This window comes from Aedes aegypti, chromosome 3, assembly GCF_002204515.2.
Source record: "Aedes aegypti strain LVP_AGWG chromosome 3, AaegL5.0 Primary Assembly, whole genome shotgun sequence".
Lineage (NCBI taxonomy): Eukaryota > Metazoa > Arthropoda > Insecta > Diptera > Culicidae > Aedes > Aedes aegypti.
Genome location: NC_035109.1, coordinates 14583856 through 14605573, shown reverse-complemented (window position 1 = coordinate 14605573; position 21718 = coordinate 14583856). Strand labels below are relative to the sequence as shown.

The 21718-nt window shown below is 39.7% G+C and overlaps 1 protein-coding gene across 1 annotated transcript; it reads right to left on the bottom strand.

The window, feature by feature from the left end:
- Positions 1-707: 707 nt before the first annotated feature.
- LOC5570138 (pre-mRNA 3'-end-processing factor FIP1) lies at positions 708-21126 on the bottom strand. The gene is made up of 3 exons (XM_001653070.2): positions 20671-21126; positions 973-2180; positions 708-907 (listed from the first exon to the last, which is right to left on the bottom strand). Exons 1-3 carry the CDS (start codon positions 20965-20967, stop codon positions 757-759), a joined length of 1656 nt encoding a protein of 551 aa, XP_001653120.1. The 5' UTR covers positions 20968-21126; the 3' UTR covers positions 708-756.
- Between the last annotated feature and the right edge of the window lie 592 nt (positions 21127-21718).

The following is a 21718-nucleotide window of genomic DNA, read 5'->3' as shown; positions in this document are numbered from 1 at the left end:
ATATAAGCATGAAACGAGCTCACCGTTTGATCCTCCATCCTTGACTGAGCAGCCACAACCCACTTTCAGCTTCACATACATACAAACACACGGAGAAAGAAATCATTCTAAAAACGCGGGAAAATACGAAGAATAACACACTTTTGCTTTCCTCGCAAACAAAAAAAAAATCGCTCAGATGACGAAAAAATAAACGATTGCTTGGGCGAAACGAAGAAAAAATTTTTACTACGACGCTGTTAAAAACGAACCGGCTTGCTGGGGCTTCACGAAGCTCTCTGCCTTGTAACACAATTGTAATATAAAATCCAAAAAAGACAACGTCCATTTATTACACAATGCTAAAATTGACAACTTTCGACCTCCTGCCAACCCCCACCTCCTTCTTCAAGCTTTTTGCATGAAAGATAAAAAATTTTGTATGAGTCGTAATGCTTGAGCCTACTACCCCCTCCCCCTAGAGCGTTACGTAATTTGTGGGTAGCGCAGAACTGAATAAATGAAAAAGTGATATTCAATTGAACTGAAATGGTAAAGTATTGGAAATAAAGTGAAGTGATATACAATAAATCTTGTCTACAGACTATACTGATTTCTTCCCATTCGAACTGATTGTTTTCGTATACCTAAGCCCAAATTTTAAACAACGTTAGTTGGAATACATAATGCTAAACTTTAATGTTCCATTGTTCCTGATTCTACAATGCTTGCTTGACCGGAAATGCAACACTTGTTTTATTCTTTCAACTTGCTTATCTATTCGTCCTCCTCCTTGTCCTTCCGGTGTGACTTCTTTTTCTCCGAACGACTACTGTGCCGTTCGCCGCGTTCCGCACGTTCACGTTCCCGGCTGCGGGAACGTCTCCTGGCTTTGGACTTTTCTCGACTGCGGGACCTTTCGCGATACCTGTGGGAAGAAAGAACAAAGTCAGTCTCTAATGGCGTAGGTTTGGAGTCACATATTCGTCTCACCTATCCTTGTGGCGCTCGGACTTGGACGATCGCTTATCCTTTTCCGCTTCGCCACGCTCTCGATCGGGCTTCTCGCTCCGAGACCGTTCCATTTCCACCGGTTCGGGCTTGCTGATGGACGCTTCCCGTTCTCGATCCCTCTCGCGTTCCCGTCGATGTTCACGTTCGCGGTCACGATCCCGTTGCCTTCCACCCCGTTCCCGATCACGGTCTCGTTCGCCACGATCCCGATCTCGGTCACGTTCACGATCATGGCCTCGCATTCCTGGCGGTCCCATCCCTGGAGGACCCATCATGCCCGGTTGCATTGGCGGTGGCATCATGTCCATGTGGGGAGGTGGCATTCCCATTCCCATCATCGGCGGCGGTCCCGGGGTAAGTGTTTTAATACCATGTGGCTGCCAGTTGGGTTCCTGGTTCCATTGCGATTCCTGCGTCGGTTCGTATCCATAGTCACCGTAGTCCGGTTCGTTGTGATAGAAATCTGGAGGGGCACCAAACGGTGGAGGTCCCATTGGGGAATCGAATTTAGAAGCCGATCGACTGTATTCCCGACGATCCGCCGTCATGACCTGGATGATGTTCTCCTTCGGATGACGAGGCATCATATCCGGTCCATGTTCCGGTCTTGGGTGCATGCTCATACCGCCAATGACGTCTATTCCGTTGTTCATCTTCCTAGGCGGAGGAGGACCTTGTCTCCAGTTATTTTGAGCCTGAGCCGCCTGGGGATTGTTAATGGTCAAACCTTGCAATCCAACGCCACTTTCGTGCATGCGCATCCGTTTCTGTCGCTCACAATAAGCTCTCCAAGTTTCTTCATTGAATCCATAGTTAAAGTAGTCCGTAATATCTGCTCCGGGCTTACGCCATGGCTTCTCTTCCAAGGAATCAATGCTGAATTCGTGTGCTGGAACCCCATTGATGGTACCGACACTTTCAAACTCTTCTATGCTGAACTTCCCGGCAGGTTGCTTGGCCTTATCCTGGCCAGGGGCTGCCTGTGCCACCTGAGGAGGAACTATGGGTCCCCGTTGCTTGATGATGTTGTAACTCGGACCCGATTTTATATCTCCAATAACAACGTTTATATCGTCGTCGTCATCGCTATCGTCTGTGTCCATTTCGCCATCGCTCCTGTCCGGTTTTTCCGTGCGTTCCTGGTCATGGCTTTCGTCCTCCTGCAGATGCGAATCCTCCTCGCCATGCTGTAAAACAAATTGATCAATGTAAGTATAACTACAAATTCTCCAGGAGATCCAGGAGATAATACTGATTTCTCATAGAATCTGATGAGACATTTCTCTAAGTCAATTTTTGGGAATTCCTTACTGTGGTTTTCTCTAGGAATTTTATCAGAAATTATTTCAATGTGTTGTGATGGTGAACATTGTGGTTTGTCTTGCCGTGCGGTGTTAATTAAATTTTAATTTACGTGTGAAATCAGTAAAGTGCCGCGAAGAAATTACAATCTGCGTGTGCCTAAAAGTGTTTGTGATCAGGATAAGTAGAAGACAGTAGTCTCTCCGTTGCCTGTTGTGTTTAAATTGAATTTAATTTCCCTCGCCACGGCTGCTAGTGACGGTGCCATAAGGCAATTTCGTCAGCAAGCTGTGGTTGAGTTTGTTTGTGCGGTATTGTTTCACTGTTTGTCTCTCTGTGTATCGTTGTGCGCTTTCACTCCTCGGTAGTCATTGCGGAGGGGATGGAGTGCGGGGCATGCAGGGGGGGGATTGCGATCAACGGGCTGCCATTGTTTTGTTTCCGATGCGAGAAATACTTCCATGCGCAGTGTTCCTCCGTTGAAAACAAGGCAGCAGCTAGGTTGATCACAGATAATGCAAATGTTTTTTTCAAGTGTGATGATTGCCTATCTGGTCCGAGTTGTGGTGAGCAGAACAGTAGCGTGTTCAATATCGGATCAATGGAAGAAGATATGAAGAAAATTTCTTCACTTTCGGATTCTATCGATGATATTCGAAACCAACTGGCTGCTCAGATAGGCAACGCGTTAAAGTCCGGTATGGAAGAATTGGTACAGAATGTTAACGGCACTCTTAATGAGGCTGTAAATAATATTGAGAAATTAATTAATGGCAAAATGGAAAATATGACAAGTTCATTTTTTCAATTTAATGCGGATAAAATGAAATTAGCTACAATGAAAAGTACGCGTGATGCATCTAGGTCGGTTCATTTGGAATCGACCTCTAGTGCACGGAAAAAACGGAAAATAAGTAATGCAGATGAAATTGATGATTTTGATAATGACGATGTTTTTGTAGACGCGAATCCTTTTATTACAGTAGTTAATAAAAAAGCTCGGAAAAGTAAAAGTAAAGGTCCTAAACCAAATTCACCAAAAAAGAGTGAGACTCGTCCGGTTATTGTGATTAAACCAACGTCCAATCAGAGCAGCGAGGACACTCGCAAATTTTTGTATGAAAAACTTGATCCAAAAATACACAAGATAAGTAGCTTTAGAAACGGGAAAGATGGCTCCGTAATTGTGAAGTGTGCAACAGGATATAATGTTGATCTTGTGAAAAATGGCATGCAAAACGATCTGGGTGAAAACTACAGCGCTGTTGTCCCAACATCGGTGCCAAGATTGAAAGTGTTGGGTATGAGCTATAAATATTCCTCCGATGTCATCATTGACTATTTAAAAAGTCATAATGAAGATATCGCGATTAATGATGTGAAAGTATTAAATGTTTATGAAAATCCACGCTTCCGATACAAGCAATACAATGCCGTAATCGAAGTAGATGTTGATACGTATAGCTGTCTTTTAACTGCCAAAAGGGTTAATGTAAAATTTGATCGGTGCCTTGTAGTTCCCGCGGTTAGTGTATTAAGATGCTTCGAATGTGGAGAATTCGGGCACATGAGTACGAAGTGCAACAACAGCACTGCGTGCTCTAAGTGCAGCGGAAGTCACAAAACATCGGAGTGTACGTCAACCGTATTGAAATGTGTGAATTGTATAAAAATGAATAATGAACGTAACATGAACTTGAATATTAATCATCCAGCTTTCAGTAAGAATGAATGTATGGCATATAAGAAGCTATTTGATCAGAAAAAAAGCAGCTTGCATTTCAATAAATAGCAAACAAGTTCCAGTAGTAATGTGAATCAATTAGACATTTTGTATTTTAATATTGCTGGATTATCTACAAACTACGTTGCATTACGTCAGATTGTAGAGGAAAAACGTCCATTTTTGGTACTTCTTGCGGAAACACATATTGTAGACATTGACGCATTTAATCAATATAATATTCCGGGTTACAATATTGCTGCTTGTTTGTCGCATTCAAGACACACTGGCGGAGTTGCTATTTATGTCAAAGAATCAGTTCAATTCAAGCTTCAATCGAACGAGGCGCATGATGGTAATTGGTTCTTAGGCATTACGGTTGTACGTGGCATGAAGATGGGTAATTATGGTATTTTGTATCATTCTCCCAGTTCAAGCGACCAGCGTTTTATTGAAATTTTAGAAAACTGGTTTGAGACCTTTATAGATCCTAGTAAACTTAACGTACTTGCTGGCGATTTTAATATCAATTGGAGTGATGCGAATTCGAATCATTTGAGGCGTTTGGCTGAGTATTTCAATTTGAAACAAAAAGTTACCGATTACACACGAATTTCCCGGCACAATAGAACAATTATTGATCATGTCTATTCTAATTTCGATACAGTAAACTCAGTCACATGTTCAGATTTGAAAATAACCGATCATGAAACTTTAGTTATAAATATTGAAGATAACAGTAGTATTCGAGATAATCTTGTAAGAAAAAAGTGCTGGAGGAAATATTCAAAACAGGCGGTATCAAATCTTGTTGAAAGAAGTATGGGTTTGCATAATAGTGCGGGCAGTTTGGATCATAAAGCAGCTGTTTTAACGGATATATTAAAAACCAGTACCAATAAGTTAGTTGAACAAAAGTTTGTATCTCTAGAAAACTCAAACAGCTGGTACAGTTTAGAGCTACTTCGTCTTAAACGCAAGAGGGATAAACTGTACAAAAAGTTTTTAAGGAGAAATAATGATAATAACTGGAGAAGGTACAAGTTAGCGCGAAATATATATTCACAAACGTTGAAAAAGACCCGCTGTGAATATATTCAGAGGAAAATCGATCAGCATCAGAACAACAGCAAGGAATTATGGAAAATTTTAAAGTCTTTATTGAAGCCTAATAATTGTAATCCGCGATCCATAACTTTCGATGGCACATTAGAACAGTCAGAACAAGAAATTGCATGTAATTTTAACAAATATTTTGTCGATAGCGTTTCATCGATCAACCAATCTATTGAGTTGGTTGCTGAACCTGACGAAATCAAACAGCCGGTTAATAGTAGATGTAAACTTGAATGTTTTCACCCGATTACATTTGATGAATTAAGAAGTATATGTTTTTCTTTAGATAAAACGGCTGGAGTAGATAATGTTAATGCTAGAGTTGTGCAAGATTGCTTTCATGTCATTGGACACAATCTGTTGGACCTTATAAATGAATCTTTGAGAACCGGGCACGTGCCACAGGTTTGGAAGGAATCTTTAGTGATTCCTATACAAAAGGTTGCTGGAACGATTAAAGCCGAAGAGTTTCGTCCCATCAACATGTTGCACACATTAGAGAAAATTTTAGAACTTGTTGTTAAAGGCCAACTGATAAAATATTTGAATAATAATAACTTGCTGATACCAGAGCAATCGGGATATCGAGAAGGACATTCTTGTGAAACCGCATTGAACTTGATTTTAGCCAAATGGAAAGAAAAAATGGAGTGTAAAGAAACTATCATTGCTGTATTTCTGGATCTGAAACGCGCCTTCGAGACAATTTCTAGGCCCTTATTGTTGAAAAAAATCGAGCGCTTTGGAATTTCGGGTTCTGCATACAAATGGTTCGAAAGCTATTTGTGTGGAAGAACTCAACGGACTGTTTTTAATAATTCGGTTTCCAGTCCCGTGGAAAGTAATCTTGGTGTTCCACAGGGAAGTGTATTAGGGCCCATTTTATTTATTATGTACATTAATGACATGAGACGAGTTTTACGATTTTGTGATATTAACTTGTTTGCGGATGACACCGTATTATTCATTGCAGCTAAAAATTTAGAACAAGCCGTTTCAAACTTGAATGAAGATTTGCGTTATTTAAGTAGATGGTTGAAGTTTAAACAACTGAAATTGAACATAAGTAAAACAAAATTCATGATCATTTCGCGGAATCGTAGTAATGAACAAGTCTCTGTTGAAATTGACAATGAGGCAATTGATCGCGTTCGTGAAATTAAATATCTTGGCGTGATTATTGATGATAAACTTAAATTTGCCACTCATATTAACAATGTCATCAAGAAAATAGCCAAGAAGTACGGTATTCTTTGTCGATTAAAAAACGAATTAACCATTGCTAGTAAGATATTGTTGTACAAATCAATCATCTCTCCTCACTTGGATTTTTGCCCTTCCATTTTGTTTTTGGCTAATGAAACACAAATATCGAGATTGCAGCGCTTGCAAAATAAAATTATGCGCTTGATTTTAAGATGTGATAGACTCACTTCCTCACTTTTTTTGTTAGACGCTCTACAATGGCTGTCAGTGAAGCAAAGAATTGTTTATTTGACAATGGTGTTCGTTTATAAAGTAGTCAACGGTTTGCTGCCTCGATATTTGTGTGACAGAATTGAAAGAGGAAGTGACATTCATAGATATAACACAAGAAACGCGGACGAAATCAGAACACCCAATTTTCTGCATGGTGCTTCACAAAACTCATTATACTACAAAGGAATAAATGTTTTCAATTCTATGCCAATACAAATAAAGCGTGCAACGACTCTGTCACAGTTCAAGAGACTATGCATTTCACACGTAAAAGCTGTATTTTGAGCAGCCAAATGGTAATTTTTTATTAATGACTAATTTTGTATCTTGACGATGTTTTTACAAACAGATTATTTGATTGCATAATTTATTTGGTTTATTTCATTAGGGTATAGACAAACTATTATGTTCACCCTGATGATGATGATGGATTTTTATATTGTTGACGTAGCTTTAGCTTAAAACCTATTTTTTTGTGAAGTCTACAAAAGTTTGAGTCTCGCGCGCGGTACACAGGTATAAATGACTATTTTATGATTTGTAAACAAAATTGGACAATTGCACTGTTGAAGGATTCATTGGATTATTAGTAGGCTCACTGGTTGAATGTCGGAAACTTCTTGAAAATGCGAATGTTGTCGATAGTTTTGAAATCGTCTTGCGGAGTTTTCAATCCTGACAAGGTTTTGGATTTTGTTGGAATTTCATGATCACTGGTTATGCTTATGAACATCTGTGGTTAAGATCAATGGTGTTTACAAAATTTCTTTGTTGCTGTATAGTATGAAAATTTCTATGTTATTTATATCTGTCAAAAATAATCAGACCGTTTCGTTTTGCAATATCTGATTAAATTGATCATAATAATTATCTTAAAGATATATCGTCTAGCTCAAACCTTTGTAGGGGTATGTGGCGGGACCATCATCATCATCATCATCATTTCAGATATTTGCTAAAATGTTTTCTTAATATTACTTCAGCAGTTCACTTAGTTACTTTTTCATGGACTTCCCAAAAAATTTGTCAGGGAATTACGTTTTGGATAGCTGCCAAATTCAACCTGGATTTTTTCTAAGTATAATCACAGAAATTTCCTCAGACGTGCCATCAGCTATTCCATTCCTAAATTTTTCAGACTTTTTTCGAGATAGACCTAAGCACTCCAGACACCTTCTAGACCTAATTTATCCAGTGACTCTTCCACCTTTAGGAATTACTACTAAGATTCCTCATGAAATTCCTCTAGAAATTCTTTGAGAACTTTCCCAATTAAGCCTTCGAAGAAAAAAAAATTCCATTTTTTGAGGATGTGCCAAAAAGAAATTTTTAAGAAATTACATGAAAAAATTCTAAAAAAAAAACTTAAGTCACCTCTGATCAAACTTGTATAAGTTTTAAAGTAACCCTGATGTACTTGTACAACGACGTAGTGCAACTCTGAAAAAAAACACTCCTGGAATCTTGAGGAAGTCTCAGAGGATTTCATAGATAAATTTCCAGGATATTCGAAAAAAGTTGTCAATCAAATCACTGAATAATATAGCCTGCAAAATGTTCTGAAGGAATTGCTTGAAAAACATCGGACCGAATCGCAGAAGGCATCATATCAGATCAAATTTATTGAGGAACTTCTGGAAGAGTTATTGATAGATTTTCTCGTATAATCCCTTGAGGACTTTTTGGAGCAATTTCTGAGAGCGAGAAAAAGAAGAATATTGGAATTCTTGTAGTTTGTACTTTCTTGGAAAAATCCTCAACGAAATTAACTATTGAACACTGTTATACACTTTCGTAAGTTTTATTAGAGTGGTTATTGAGGACTTCGGTGGTAGAATTAGTTTGAAAAAAAACTGGGATAGCCTCTGGGGAAATTTTTAAAGCAATCCCTGTGAAAATTACTGAACGAAGTAGTTTTCCAAGATTTCTTCAGGAATCCCTTCATTTGCCGATAGTCCCAGAAATATTTCCAGCGATTTTTAAAGGGAAGCATAGACCAATTTCTCTTGAATTTGCTCCTGGAAATCGTTAAGCAAATTCAGGAGAAATTCTTCTAAGCATCGGTTGAATCGATGGAAGTAGTTAGGGGCCTTCCTTAGCCGAGTGGTTAGAGTCCGCGGCTACAAAGCAAAGCCATGCAGAAGGTGTCTGGGTTCGATTCCTGATCGGTCCAGGATCTTTTCCTAATGAAAATTTCCTTGACTTCCCTGGGCATAGAGTATCATCGTACCTGCCACACGATATACGAATGCGGAAATGGCAACTTTGGCAAAGAAAGCTCTCAGTTAATAACTGTGGAAGTACTCATAAGAACACTAAGCTGAGAAGCAGGATTTGTCCCAGTGTGGACGTTAATGCCAAGAAGAAAAAGAAGTTCTAGGAGCATTGGTGAAGGGAGAAATCTTTGACAGTATTCTAGAAAACATCTGTTCACTAGAATTCAAACCAAGAGTTTGAAGCTGTTCCTCGAGAAATCTGAGAAGAAATTCTATAAGAAACTGTGGAATAGTCGCGTAATAGTCTTTAAAGATACTTTCGATTGCAGGGCTGGTAGCAAAAAGTGGTGCCAAAAATAGTTTTTTAGTGGCTCGATGTGAAAAAATAGTGACCAAAGTGACATACGGTTCTAAAAATGTGACTTGAAAATCAAAACTTAGTTTATTTTCAAATCATTGACACTGCTTACGACAAAGAAAAACCATCTCAAAACAGCTGGAAAAATATAATTTATATATATATACAGTATTGGACAAAACATTTGCAACTTTTTCGATTTTCCATACAAAATGACCAACTTTGGTAAACTATATCGCAGTTATTTATGGACCGATTTGAATGAAATTTTCACAGAATATCAGACATTACTTGAATTTTAACACATATTTTTGAGTGATTTTTCCAATCACAAGTTGAAAAGCAGTAACGGTTTGACTAAAGTGAATTTTTTGATGATTTTTTATAATTGACATAACTAAACATATTGAAGGAATAGCTTCATGGTATCTTCAGCAAAGTTGGAGATTTTGACGAGATGAATAAGTTTGCTGAAGACAGTTTTTGTGTAGGGCTATCAGATTTTGAGATAAAAAGTTTTGAATTTTTCGTCGAAAATTACACTTTAGTCAAACCGTTATTACTTATAAACTCGTGATTGGAAAAATTATTCAAAAATATATGTTAAAATTCAAGTTATATCTGATGTTCTGTGAAAGTTTCATTCGAATCGGTCCATAAATAACTGAGATCTAGCTTACCAAAGTTGGACATTTTGTATGGAAAATCAAAAAAGTTGCAAATGTTGTGTCCATAACTGTATATATAAAAATATATGTTTATAACAACAAAGTTTTCCATTTGAAAAATTGGTTTTTGAAACAACGCAATGCTTGTTTTTTGAATCACAATATCGTAAAATGGGGTGTTAAGAAATGAAAAAAAGTTCAACGCAAATTGGGAGCAACTTCTAGTAGGGTAATTTGCGGCACCATTCGACAATTATCGACAATATTAAAACAACAAATACACAGTATTTTTCTATCAAAACACTCCAATGAAAACATGGCGCGGAAAATGGGTAGGACATGTACTCCGCACAAAAACAGTCAAAGTATTGTCCTACCCACGATTCAACAAAAAAAAAATCAAGATCAGCAGATACCTAGCATGGGAAACAAATTAAATTAGACACGATAAGATTTATCTTTCACTTTCTGAAAAATGTTTTGATTAAATTCCTACTGATATTTTGTTACATCATTCATGAAAATATTAAGAGCAGATCATGACGATTTTTTGAGAATTGTTGAAATTCCATCGAAATATTAGACGGAATTTCTGCTCGATGAAACATTTTTCAAACATCTTCAGTATCTCCTGAAAACTTTTGCGATTAGTCGGGTCACTTCGGTGGTTTCATAGAATATTTGCTGTGTATTAATTTATTATCTAGAAATTGATGAGAAAATGAGAACAGGACTGGTTATAGGTTTTTTTTTTGAGACTTGGTCTCTATTTTAATGGCACAAATCTCCCAACTGGTGGGGAACGTGCCTTTGGAGCCGGCCTACTAATACCTATTTTAATACAAGTCTCTATTTTTAATGGAAAGTCTCTAAATTATCTATTTGAACCAATATGAAAGTCTCTTATTTACTTATCCTGCTTGCATTGAATCCTGATGCAAAATTGTTCAGGCTCCGAAGAAACCTTCAAGGACTATAACGATTTCAACAGGCTCTTGAAGAATTTCGTCTCAGATTCCCCGAGGAAAACCATCATTAATTATCACAGTGATTTTATGTAGAATTATTTCAGGCTCTGCTACAGGGATCTCTGCAGAAATTTTTTGAGAGATTTCTCGACCAATTCTACCAGACATTCTTCCAGCGATTTTTCAAAAGATGAATTTGTCCAGAATTCCTCCATGAAATCCATGAGAACTCCAACGCTACTACTTCCAATAATTTCCTCAGGTATTGCTTTGATTTTTTTTCTAAAACTATCCTAGAACTTCCTCCAGATTATTTTCGCTTATCCTTCTACCGAATTCTTCTATTGTTACTCTAGAACACAGCTTCCCAAACTTGCATTTCGCGGCCCCCAACGTCTCGTCAGCTCGTTTTCCATTGGTAAAATGAGCGAGGCGATGAGAGGTCGGGGGGTCACGAAAGCCAAGTTTGGGAAACGATGCTCTAGAAGATCATCCAAAGATTTCTACAGTATTTCTTCCGATGAATAGGGTTGTAGTATTTTTGTTCTAGAAACCCTCTTCTTTCCGTTCATGTGGATTCCTTAAAAAATGCATCCACGTTTCCTCGTAGATCTTCATAATTCCTTGAGGGGTTCTATAAACAAATCTATATTTTTTCTAGGAATTTTTCCAACTTGAATGAAATAGTTTTACCAAACATTTCTTTGAAGGTTACACAAAATCCCATGCAATCTTCAAAAATGTATTTATGTTTTCACACCAGTTCATACTACAGCAATTTTTCCAATTAATTCTCCAATAAAATTTATTTAGAAAATCCTGAAATACTATCCCGAGATTCAATTTATTTTATTATCTTAGCAATTTATCTAGAAAATTTTCTAAAACTATCTCAAGAGTCCAGGAGTTATTTAAAACATCCTTGTTTATTAAGGGTCACTTTGAAACTTACAAAAGTTTAATCAGAGGTTATTCTAGAAATGTCTGCAGAAATCTTAGAAGGAATTTCTGGATCAATTGCTAGAGGTACAGTCAACTTTCGTTCATTGCACTAAACCGGTAGCCCACCTAGTGAAAGACTTTCACTAATCGGGCTGAGTTTTCAGCTGTCAAAATATCGAATACAATAGAAATTCAGGGCTACCAACATTGATAGATCGAGATTTATGTTTAAAAGTGACTTTTGTTTTCGTTTTAAATGGGCTATAGCCCACCTAACGGTAGCCCAATTAAAACGAAGCCCACCTAAAGAGAGTGCAATGAACGAAATTCGACTGTATCTTTAGAGAAATGTCTAATTGCAATCTTATATACATCCTGAAAGACAATTTTAAAGGAAATTCGTAGAAATTTCTGGAGAAGATATTGGTTGAAGTTCAGAAGAGTTTTGACTGGGAATCTTGGAGGATGTCCCAGAGAAATCGACGGATCACTGGATAAAGTTTTGGAGCAGTGGGGACTTTCTCGAAAAATTTCTCAACTATTTTTGAAGGAATGATTTCGGAAGCCTTTAAACTACACTCTTTGGATGATTTCTGAAAACGAATCTTTATTTCTGTGGTTCTCCTTGGAAAAATCTAGGTTGAATTCTAAAATTTTTGGAGAAATTTTCTAGGAAAATTCGTGGAGAAATTTCTTGGGAAATAATCACTAAATGATCACCTTTAGAAATTTCTAGAGTAACATCAAATTATTTGGCCAAATACCTCAATAAATTTCTGATTAAATTTCTAGATAAAATAATGAAGAACAAATACAGTAATACTTGTCGTAATGTCATGTTTTTCCATTGAACGAAAAAATCGCCTGAAAATATCTCTAGGACGATTGTAAACAGTAGAGTTTCCTCAACTCAACTTAAAACAGACCAAAATGTCACTTACACCCCTTTGCGTTTGAGCTCATCAAATATAGTTACAATCCAATCCAATGATAATTCTCTATAATTTTTTTCGAGGATCTCACTCAGCTAGCGAAATCGATCAAAGATTAGGCTTAAAATATGCCAAGAATGTTTTACATATACCACTGTTTGTGCAAATGAGTGAATGTATGTCCCTGCCCCTCGATGTATGTGTATGTAATATAGGAAAATAAATAGTTATCGTTTGACCATTGCAATGGCAAGAAGCCACCGTACGCCGTCTAATTAATCATTCCGATATCCCGAAAAAGCACAACGGATAATGGGTCCTACCCGTGCGCGATCATAATTTGGTGCCGTGACTAGCCGTGTTTGAAGAACCTGGTGAAAAGATGATCAATTAGAACGGGAAACGAAAATTGAAATAAGCCATAGAGTAACGATCAGCAGCAGCACAATAGGAGACGCCGTTCTGTATAACTTCCAGCTGCGATAGTGTGGCCCCGATGGTAGCTATTCAGCAGAGCATATCTCGTGTTTAGCTTATCCAGTACTGCAGCAGGGAGCTCAGTATTTAACTAGACAGGAATGCTCTACCCCAATGGACAGGTGTATACACGCAACGGGTTCCTACCTTGTGTTAACTGTAAGGATTCCGCGACACTTCCAGCTACGATGGTGAGGGCAACGAAGCAGCCATCTAGCATCTATCGTTCTCGATGCAGCAGACTACGACAGTCATAGATCGAAATGGTATCAATGGCAAGTGCGATCGCCGGACACTCGAGCAGTTGTTGTCGTTTCTCCAGCAACAATGATTTGGCAGTATCGTTAGATTTTAATTTGGTTTTATTTAAATTTTTCGTTAAATCCTGACGATGATAATTTATTGTGTTGTATTTGAAAACGGTTCGTTTTGGGGGGGAGTATGTTTGTGCAAATGAGTGAATGTATGTCCCTGCCCCTCGATGTATGTGTATGTAATATAGGAAAATAAATAGTTATCGTTTGACCATTGCAATGGCAAGAAGCCACCGTACGCCGTCTAATTAATCATTCCGATATCCCGAAAAAGCACAACGGATAATGGGTCCTACCCGTGCGCGATCAACCACTATTTCGTTTTCTAGTCAACACAGAGAACAAAAATGCAAATCCGCACTGCGATTAAAAAATAAAGATTTCTTTGAAGTAATTTTCAGCATATCGAGATAGGCGATTATTCTTCTTTTCAACAGCAAATCACCTTCTTTTTCTTGGTATTACGTCCTCACAAGGAGAAAGCCTACTTCTCAGCTTAGTGTTCAATGAGCACATCACTGTACGTCACTGTACGAAAGTTGGTTGGTTTATGTATCGCTCCGGAAATTATAGTGTTATTCCGTTATTTAATCGTATTTAATCGAATCCTTTCTGTGTCAACCGTTGAATTGCCCGTCTGTGAACATTAATTCCGTGGAAGATCCGGTTTAGTTGGTGATAAGATTGAGAAATCACTTTTAAGATTCTGTGAAACAGTGGTACACTTCTCTCGCGCGATCTTGTTGTTTGTGCGCTTACTACACTTTTCAAGCAACCGTACTTTTGTTTTGCTGTTTACGTACCTGTACGCTCAGTGCACTTTCTCGACCACCGTACTTTCAAATTAGAGCATCTCCACCTTACCATGTCATCGTCCGCTGCTTGCGATCATTGCGCAAAGCCTATCAAATGCGAAGAGGATTGCGTAACTTGTATGGCTTTTTGCGAGAGGATGGTTCATCTGAAATGTACGGTCGCAAAACTCAACAAGGCGTTTGTGAGAATCGTTCATGAAAATCCGAACCTAATGTGGATGTGCGATGAGTGCGCCAAATTAATGAAAATTGCGAGGTTCAAATCGACGGTTTCTTCATTTGGTGAAGCTATTAACGCTATTACCGAAAAACAAGAATCTGTGCACGCTGAGATCAAGAAAGAACTAGCCAAACAAGGACAGCAAATCGCGCAGCTATCCATGCGCATCACCCCGTTAACTCCAATTCTTTCCCAAGAACCTGGTACTTCCTCACGACAACCGCCCTTGAAAAGACGCCGTGATGACGGTTCGGTTTCCAACAAACCTCTCGTCGGGGGCACTAAAATAGTGGCTGATGCAAACGTGCTTACCGTGCCTGAGCCCATCGAGCTTTTCTGGGTGTATCTCTCTCGTATTCACCCTAGTGTTAAACCGGATGCGGTTGAGCAACTGGTTAAGGATTGCTTGCACTGTGAAGGAATCATCAAAGCGATTCCGCTTGTTAAGCGGGGAATCGATACCAATCGCCTGAACTTCATCTCATTCAAAGTCGGCATTGACCCTAGCCTTCGCGAAGCTGCGCTCAACGCGGACACATGGCCGAAAGGAATACTGTTTCGCGAGTTTGAAGACAGCACATCAAAAAACTTGTGGCTGCCACGCCAAAACACGCCTGCTATCCTGATTTCCCCAGATCCAGCCAGCTCGCCATTTTCAACTCCGGTATCCGGCATTGTACCGAGATGTTAACACCTGAATGCTGTAAACCAGAACGCACTGCCTGTCGCATTATGGGAGCCCTCGAACCTCTCGACACAGTCGCGCAAGCTGCTTCCCGCCATCTCAGCCGTTCTGGTCCTGTTGTCGAGTATGGTAACAGGGTCTCCCAACCCTCTCACACAGGCAAGTATTCATCGTTTAGTAGCTCTTCTCCGCTTGATCAGTTCTCACGTTCTAGCGCTGTGGATCCCTCTGCCACCACGAGTAATCGCTTGTATAGTCAAATCGCTGCGACCATGGCCTCCTCATATCTGGAGTCCGCCGACAATTATCTCATTTCCATCGACGGCCCTTCAATAGAAGCTCACTGCGCAACCCAGCTATCTTCACAACCAGGACGCACTGTATACAGCTTTTTGGAAGCCCCTGATTCCTCTAGCGAAGTCGTGCCATCTCCCGCCATCGCTCAGCACAGTCGTCCTGGTCCTTTAGCTAGATGCGGATCAGGGGTCTTCCATCGCGCACTCACAGGCAAGTACATTCAAGCCTCTGTTCCTTCGTCGCCTGATGCGCCCTCAATTTTTAGTATCAACGACGATATTTCAACTTCATCTGCTGCTGGAAAACCAGAACGCATCGTAGAAAGCTTCATGGAAGCCCTCGATCCCTCCGCTACAGTCCTGCCTCTTGCTGCCCACGTTCATCACAGTCGTTCTGGTCCTGTAGTCGGTAACGGAGAGAGGGTCTTCCAACAACCCGACTCTGGCGAGTATTCACCTGTTTCAACATGCACTCATTCGACACCTGACGCACTATTGCATTCCAGAATAAGCGAACCTTCGGCAGCGACTTCGAAACTAGACATCGTTCTGTACTACCAAAATGTCGGCGGCATGAATACAAGTATCGACGATTATCGCTTAGCCGTCTCGGATGCCTGCTACGATATTATCGTCTTAACCGAGACTTGGCTTGACTCTAAAACGCTTTCTAATCAGGTATTCGGATCCGGTTACGAGGTATTTCGTTGCGATCGGAATCCAAACAATAGCTGCAAACGCACCGGAGGCGGTGTTCTTGTGGCGGTTCGCTCTGGACTGAGAGTGAAAGCTCTTGACAACGGCCTGTGGAGGTGCTTGGAACAAGTCTGGGTATCTATCCAGTTCGACGGTCGTACATTGTTTTTGTGCGCCTTGTACATTGCACCCGATCGGGTGCGCGACGTCGAACTTATTAATGCTCACTGTCAATCTGTGTTCTCTATGATGGAGTCAGCATCTCCGACGGACGAAATAATCATTGTCGGTGACTTCAATCTTGCTGGTGTTTCGTGGAAACCGTCTCACAGCGGTTTCCTCTACCCGGACCCCGAGTGCTCGTCGTTCCATGCCTGTGCGATTAATCTGTTGGATAGCTACAGTGCCGCCACATTGACTCAAATCAATCACGTTGTCAATGAAAATAACCGTAGTCTGGATCTATGTTTCGTGAGTTTCCAAGAAAAAGCACCAATAATTTCCGAGGCTCCGTGCGCCTTAGTAAAAGATGTCGCTCATCATCCTGCGTTGATGATATCTATTGAAGGCTACCAGATATCCGAATTCGACGATCGCCCCGCCTCTGTTTCGTACAACTTTGTGAAAGCCGATCATCGTAGCATTGCAGATGTCCTGTCAAGTATCGATTGGGCAACTATTCTTGACCCCCACGATGTTGAAGTCGCTGCAACTACTTTTTCAAATGTTCTCTCATATGTCATCGACAGGCATGTACCAAAGCGCATACATCTTCAAGACGCACATCCTCCCTGGCAAACAAAAGAGCTTCGCCAACTTAAGTCGCAGAAGAGAGCCGCTTTAAGGAAACTAACAAAGCATCGAACGCTTCCTCTAAGGGACGATTATGTGAGGATCAATAACGAATATAAAAGATTAAGTTGCTTATGTTACTCTCAGCACCAGCGAGATATAGAGCTTAAACTTAAAAATAAGCCCAAATCCTTCTGGAAATTTGTAAATGAACAACGTAAGGAATCTGGCCTTCCGTCGTCTATGGAGCTGAACGGAGAAATCGCATCTACCACGCAAGAAATCTGTCAGCTGTTCGCTGAAAAATTTGCCAACGTTTTCAACGGTGAGGGCATCACCGAGGACCAAGTAAGCCGCGCAGCCAGTTATGTTCCTCTGAATGGTGAATCGTTGAGTGCTATCGACGTACAATTCGACACGATCACCAAGGCCACTTCAAAGCTCAAATCCTCAAATAATCCGGGGCCAGACGGTGTCCCCTCCGCACTCCTGAAAAAACACATCGACAACTTGCTAGTTCCTCTCCGTCATCTTTTTCAAATGTCGCTTTCCAGTGGCACTTTTCCGTCCTGCTGGAAAACCGCGTACATGTTCCCAGTACATAAAAAAGGAAGTAAACACGACGTGAATAACTACCGAGGAATTGCGGCGCTGTGTTCCGTCTCGAAACTTTTCGAGCTTGTCGTTATGGAACCTTTGCTCTCACACTGTCAGCAGTATCTCAGCCCCGACCAGCATGGTTTCACTGCGGGCCGGTCAACTACCACTAATTTACTGTGCCTCACATCCTACATCACTAATAGCATGACGGAACGTACGCAGACGGATGTCATATACACCGATCTCTCTGCTGCATTCGACAAGCTGGACCACGCTATCGCGATCGCAAAACTCGACAGACTTGGTGTCAGCGGCAATTTGTTATGTTGGTTCCGGACGTACCTCACCGGTCGTCAATTATTGGTTTCAATTGGCGATTTCAAATCCAGTAGCTTTTCTGCTTCTTCTGGCATCCCACAAGGTAGCCATTTGGGTCCGTTGATCTTTCTGTTGTATTTCAACGATGTTCATCTGCTAATCAAAGGTCCTCGTTTGTCTTACGCCGACGACCTAAAAATGTTCCTACAGATCCGCTCTACAACCGACTGCCACTTTTTGCAACAACAGATTGACGCTTTCGCTAACTGGTGCTCTCTTAATAGGATGGTAGTTAACCCAGTCAAATGTTCAATTATAACGTTCTCACGACTGAAGCAGCCGACCCTATTCGCCTACAGTCTATATGGGACGATTATCGAACGCGTTAACCACGTGAAAGATCTGGGTGTCATCATGGACTCACAATTGTCTTTCAGGCAGCATGTGTCGTACACCGTAGACAAGGCGTCCAGAACCCTTGGATTTATCTTCAGGATCGCCAAAAACTTCACGGACATCTACTGCCTAAAGTCGCTTTATTGCTCCCTCGTTCGTTCCACTCTGGAATATTGTTCTGCAGTCTGGTGTCCTGCATACAACAACGGCGCCGAGCGAATCGAGTCGGTTCAACGCCGCTTTCTACGTTTTGCGCTTCGCAAACTACCGTGGACGAATCCGTTCCGCCTACCTAGTTACGAAGGCAGATGCCAACTAATAGATCTCGAGCTACTCCGCACGCGAAGAGACACAATCAGAGCTTTGACGATCGCCGATACGCTTCAGGGACGAATAGACTGCGCATCAATCCTCGAACAAATCGACTTGAATGCTCGACCACGACTGCTCCGCAATAGTTCGCTCCTAAGGCTTCCTCTCCGACGAACGAACTACAGTACTAACGGTGGGATCAACGGATTACTGAAACTTTTCAACCGAGTCGCATCAATCTTCGACTTTCATCTCACTCGTGAGTTCTTACGTCGAAGATTTTCGTCCTTTTTTGCTGGACGAAACAACTGACAACGGCTTTGAATGTGCTTTAGATTAAGTTTTAGCTCTTGACATCCATATGTGTTATTTGTAGATTTGACCTTTCTTGTCTCGATTTGTATGTTTTTAACTACCAACATCATTGGGGCCTCACTTTGCCTGTTGATGTAACAAATAAATAGCACTTCCACAGTTATCAACTGAGAGCTTTTTTGCCAAAGTTTCCATTTTCGCATTTTCGTACATCGCGTGGCAAGGGGTCGTCCATAAATGACGTAGCTTTTTAGGGGGGAGGGGGCTTCACGAATTTGAGACGAAGTGTGACAAGGGGGAGGGAGGGGTCCTAGCTAGTGGACGTAGCATTTTAAATCATGCCCGTAAAAAGAAAGGCGCTAAAAAAATTGCATACAATTATTTTTTATGAAACTTCTTTTAAACTTGGGCTATAATATTATGATTAAGCTTCAAAACATTCATATGACAAGATTGAAAAAATATCTATATAACTTTAGATTTTCTTGATAAATGCAATCAAACAGATGTTTTCAAGTTTTAATAATTTTGTGAATATTATAGTATATTCGTGTCCAAATTAATAAATTTATGAATAAACAAAATAAGTTTAATGAATTGATAAAAAAATAAATGCTCTAAGTACTTGGAGTACTTTTTTTTTGCCATTTGTTAACATGACATAAAGTCAGCCGATATAGTTTTATTCATATTTTTTTAAGGCTTTATTTCTTCAAGAAAATAAAATATGCTCTTCTTCACAAATATTACATTTAAAGCAAGATACTTATTCCGTGAATTATGCCTTCAATGTTGCAGGAGATCCCAACCCAATCAACTCATCATTTGTTTTGATATATCAATGCTCTTGATGGAATAGCCTGAATATTAATGAGGGTAATAGATTCGAGTGTTAACAAAATTGCACTATCATTAAATTTTGGTAATATCTCGGTAATTTGAAGATTTTTTTATTATTTAACGGTTTCATTATAGGTTGTGTAAGATTATTTCAGTATGGAAACGATAATGAAAATCAACTGAAATATTAATAGAGATTTGTAATTGTATAATAATCGCTAAAATTTTCTAAACATTCCAAATATTTCAAGTGTAATCTTTTATGTATCTGACCACTGTTTGCTAAAATGATTTGAAATTGGATAATATTAACGATGATTCATTTCAAATTAATATATTTTCTTGATCATCTTCATTGAAATCTATTTCATAACAACGAATAATTAAAAAAAAACAATCCTCTAATATAATGAAATTTTTGTTCAATATATTATAAAATATATTGGACCCTAACTCGACAGTAACGAGCTTCATCAATCCAATCAATTTTTTTTTTCACTTTTTTTATAGTAAACTTGTTTTTTATGGTAAGAACAACAATAGTAATATAATTTAGTCTATAAGAAACTGGAAACCAAAACCAAGGAAAATGTTTATTCAAAACTTTTCCAAATTACTTTTGAGCGCTACTGTCAAAGTGTTAGAATAAATTTTCCTTTCATTTCAGTCAGTAATTAATATCTAACTTTGTATTGAACTTCTCATTTCAATTTTTTTTGTTTCAACCCAGTCACTAAGGAAAACAAATAAAAAAATATAAGGGGGGGGGGGGGTGCTCGATATGCTACGTATTTTACAGGGGGGAGTACCACAATTTGTGACGAACTTCAAAAAGTGACCCGTACCAAAAAAAATTGTAATTCGCTGTTAGCCCTGTGATTGCCCGCTTATACTTACAAAATCATCTTCCCTCCGGGTGGAATCTCCTCGCGACTGGCCAAGATCGCTCGAATCCATGGCATTGTCATCGTGTTGATGGTGTTCATCATCGGAGAAGCTGCTTCGAGGACGTTTCGTAGCCCGACTAGGTTCCTCCGTTTCCCACTGCGACTGACCGCCGGTTTCATCCCTCGAAGTGCCATCTTTTCCAGCAACGTCGCCATCGGCAGCTTCATCGTCAGCCTTCTCGCCATTTTTCCCCTCGGCATTGGTGTTGCCGTACAACCAACTGTCCTCGTTACCTTCGTCGGCCATTGTTCGCCGCACTTACACAATAATTTTTATGATTTTAAAGAGTTTTCACCATTAAAATAAAATAATTTTCTTTGCAAACAATGTTTTCTGCTGCGTTTTTTACGCGTCCTTGCTTTGCGTAAATTTTCTGACATCTGAACGTGAACGATCCGTCAAAAATGCAAAGCAAACGGACAGCTCTATCTAGTCTAAAACTCGCTCAAAGTCGTCTAAATTGTGGTTGTCAAGTAAAAACAAAATTTGTAAACCGGCCGTGAAAAATATTAAAATAACAAAGTATGTTAAATATTGCGAATCTTTACTTTGATCCGCAGACTGCCCAACAAGTTGCGTGCCGGTGGCCCATGCGCTGAGTTGGGCGCCAGCCAAAAAGGGCCCATTCACAAATTTCATAACGCTAAGGGGGTGGGTGGGTGTCCTAGCGATGTTACGGCCCATACAAAAGTTAAATAACATGCATACAAAAAGCGTTACAATTTTGCCCAAAATGGCCAATTTCAACGTTATGAAATAAATGAACAGTCAGGCAAAAATTCTATCGATAATCATTGTGTTGACTTATGTTTATTTGCCACAAGAAATCGGTAAGCAATTCATTATTTCGCCTTATGAATTTATCTAAATTATGCACTCAAGAAAACAGCCCCCTTAAATAAAGGTGCATTTGCACATACATTGGCCTAATTTTCATTCTCATTAATTGTATGTGTACCTTATATTCATTATGCTCGTAAGTAATACCATGTATTTG

What these genes read in the sequence shown, in the direction of transcription:
- LOC5570138 (XM_001653070.2), bottom strand. Translation starts at nt 20,967, where the DNA reads ATGGCCGACGAAGGTAACGAGGACAGTTGGTTGTACGGCAACACCAAT. An exon ending in CCCGGAGGGAAGATGATTTT is followed by an intron (nt 2,181 to 20,670) that starts GTAAGTATAAGC and finishes TTTGTTTTACAG; the next exon opens with CATGGCGAGGAGGATTCGCA. An exon ending in TCCGAGCGCCACAAGGATAG is followed by an intron (nt 908 to 972) that starts GTGAGACGAATA and finishes TTCTTCCCACAG; the next exon opens with GTATCGCGAAAGGTCCCGCA.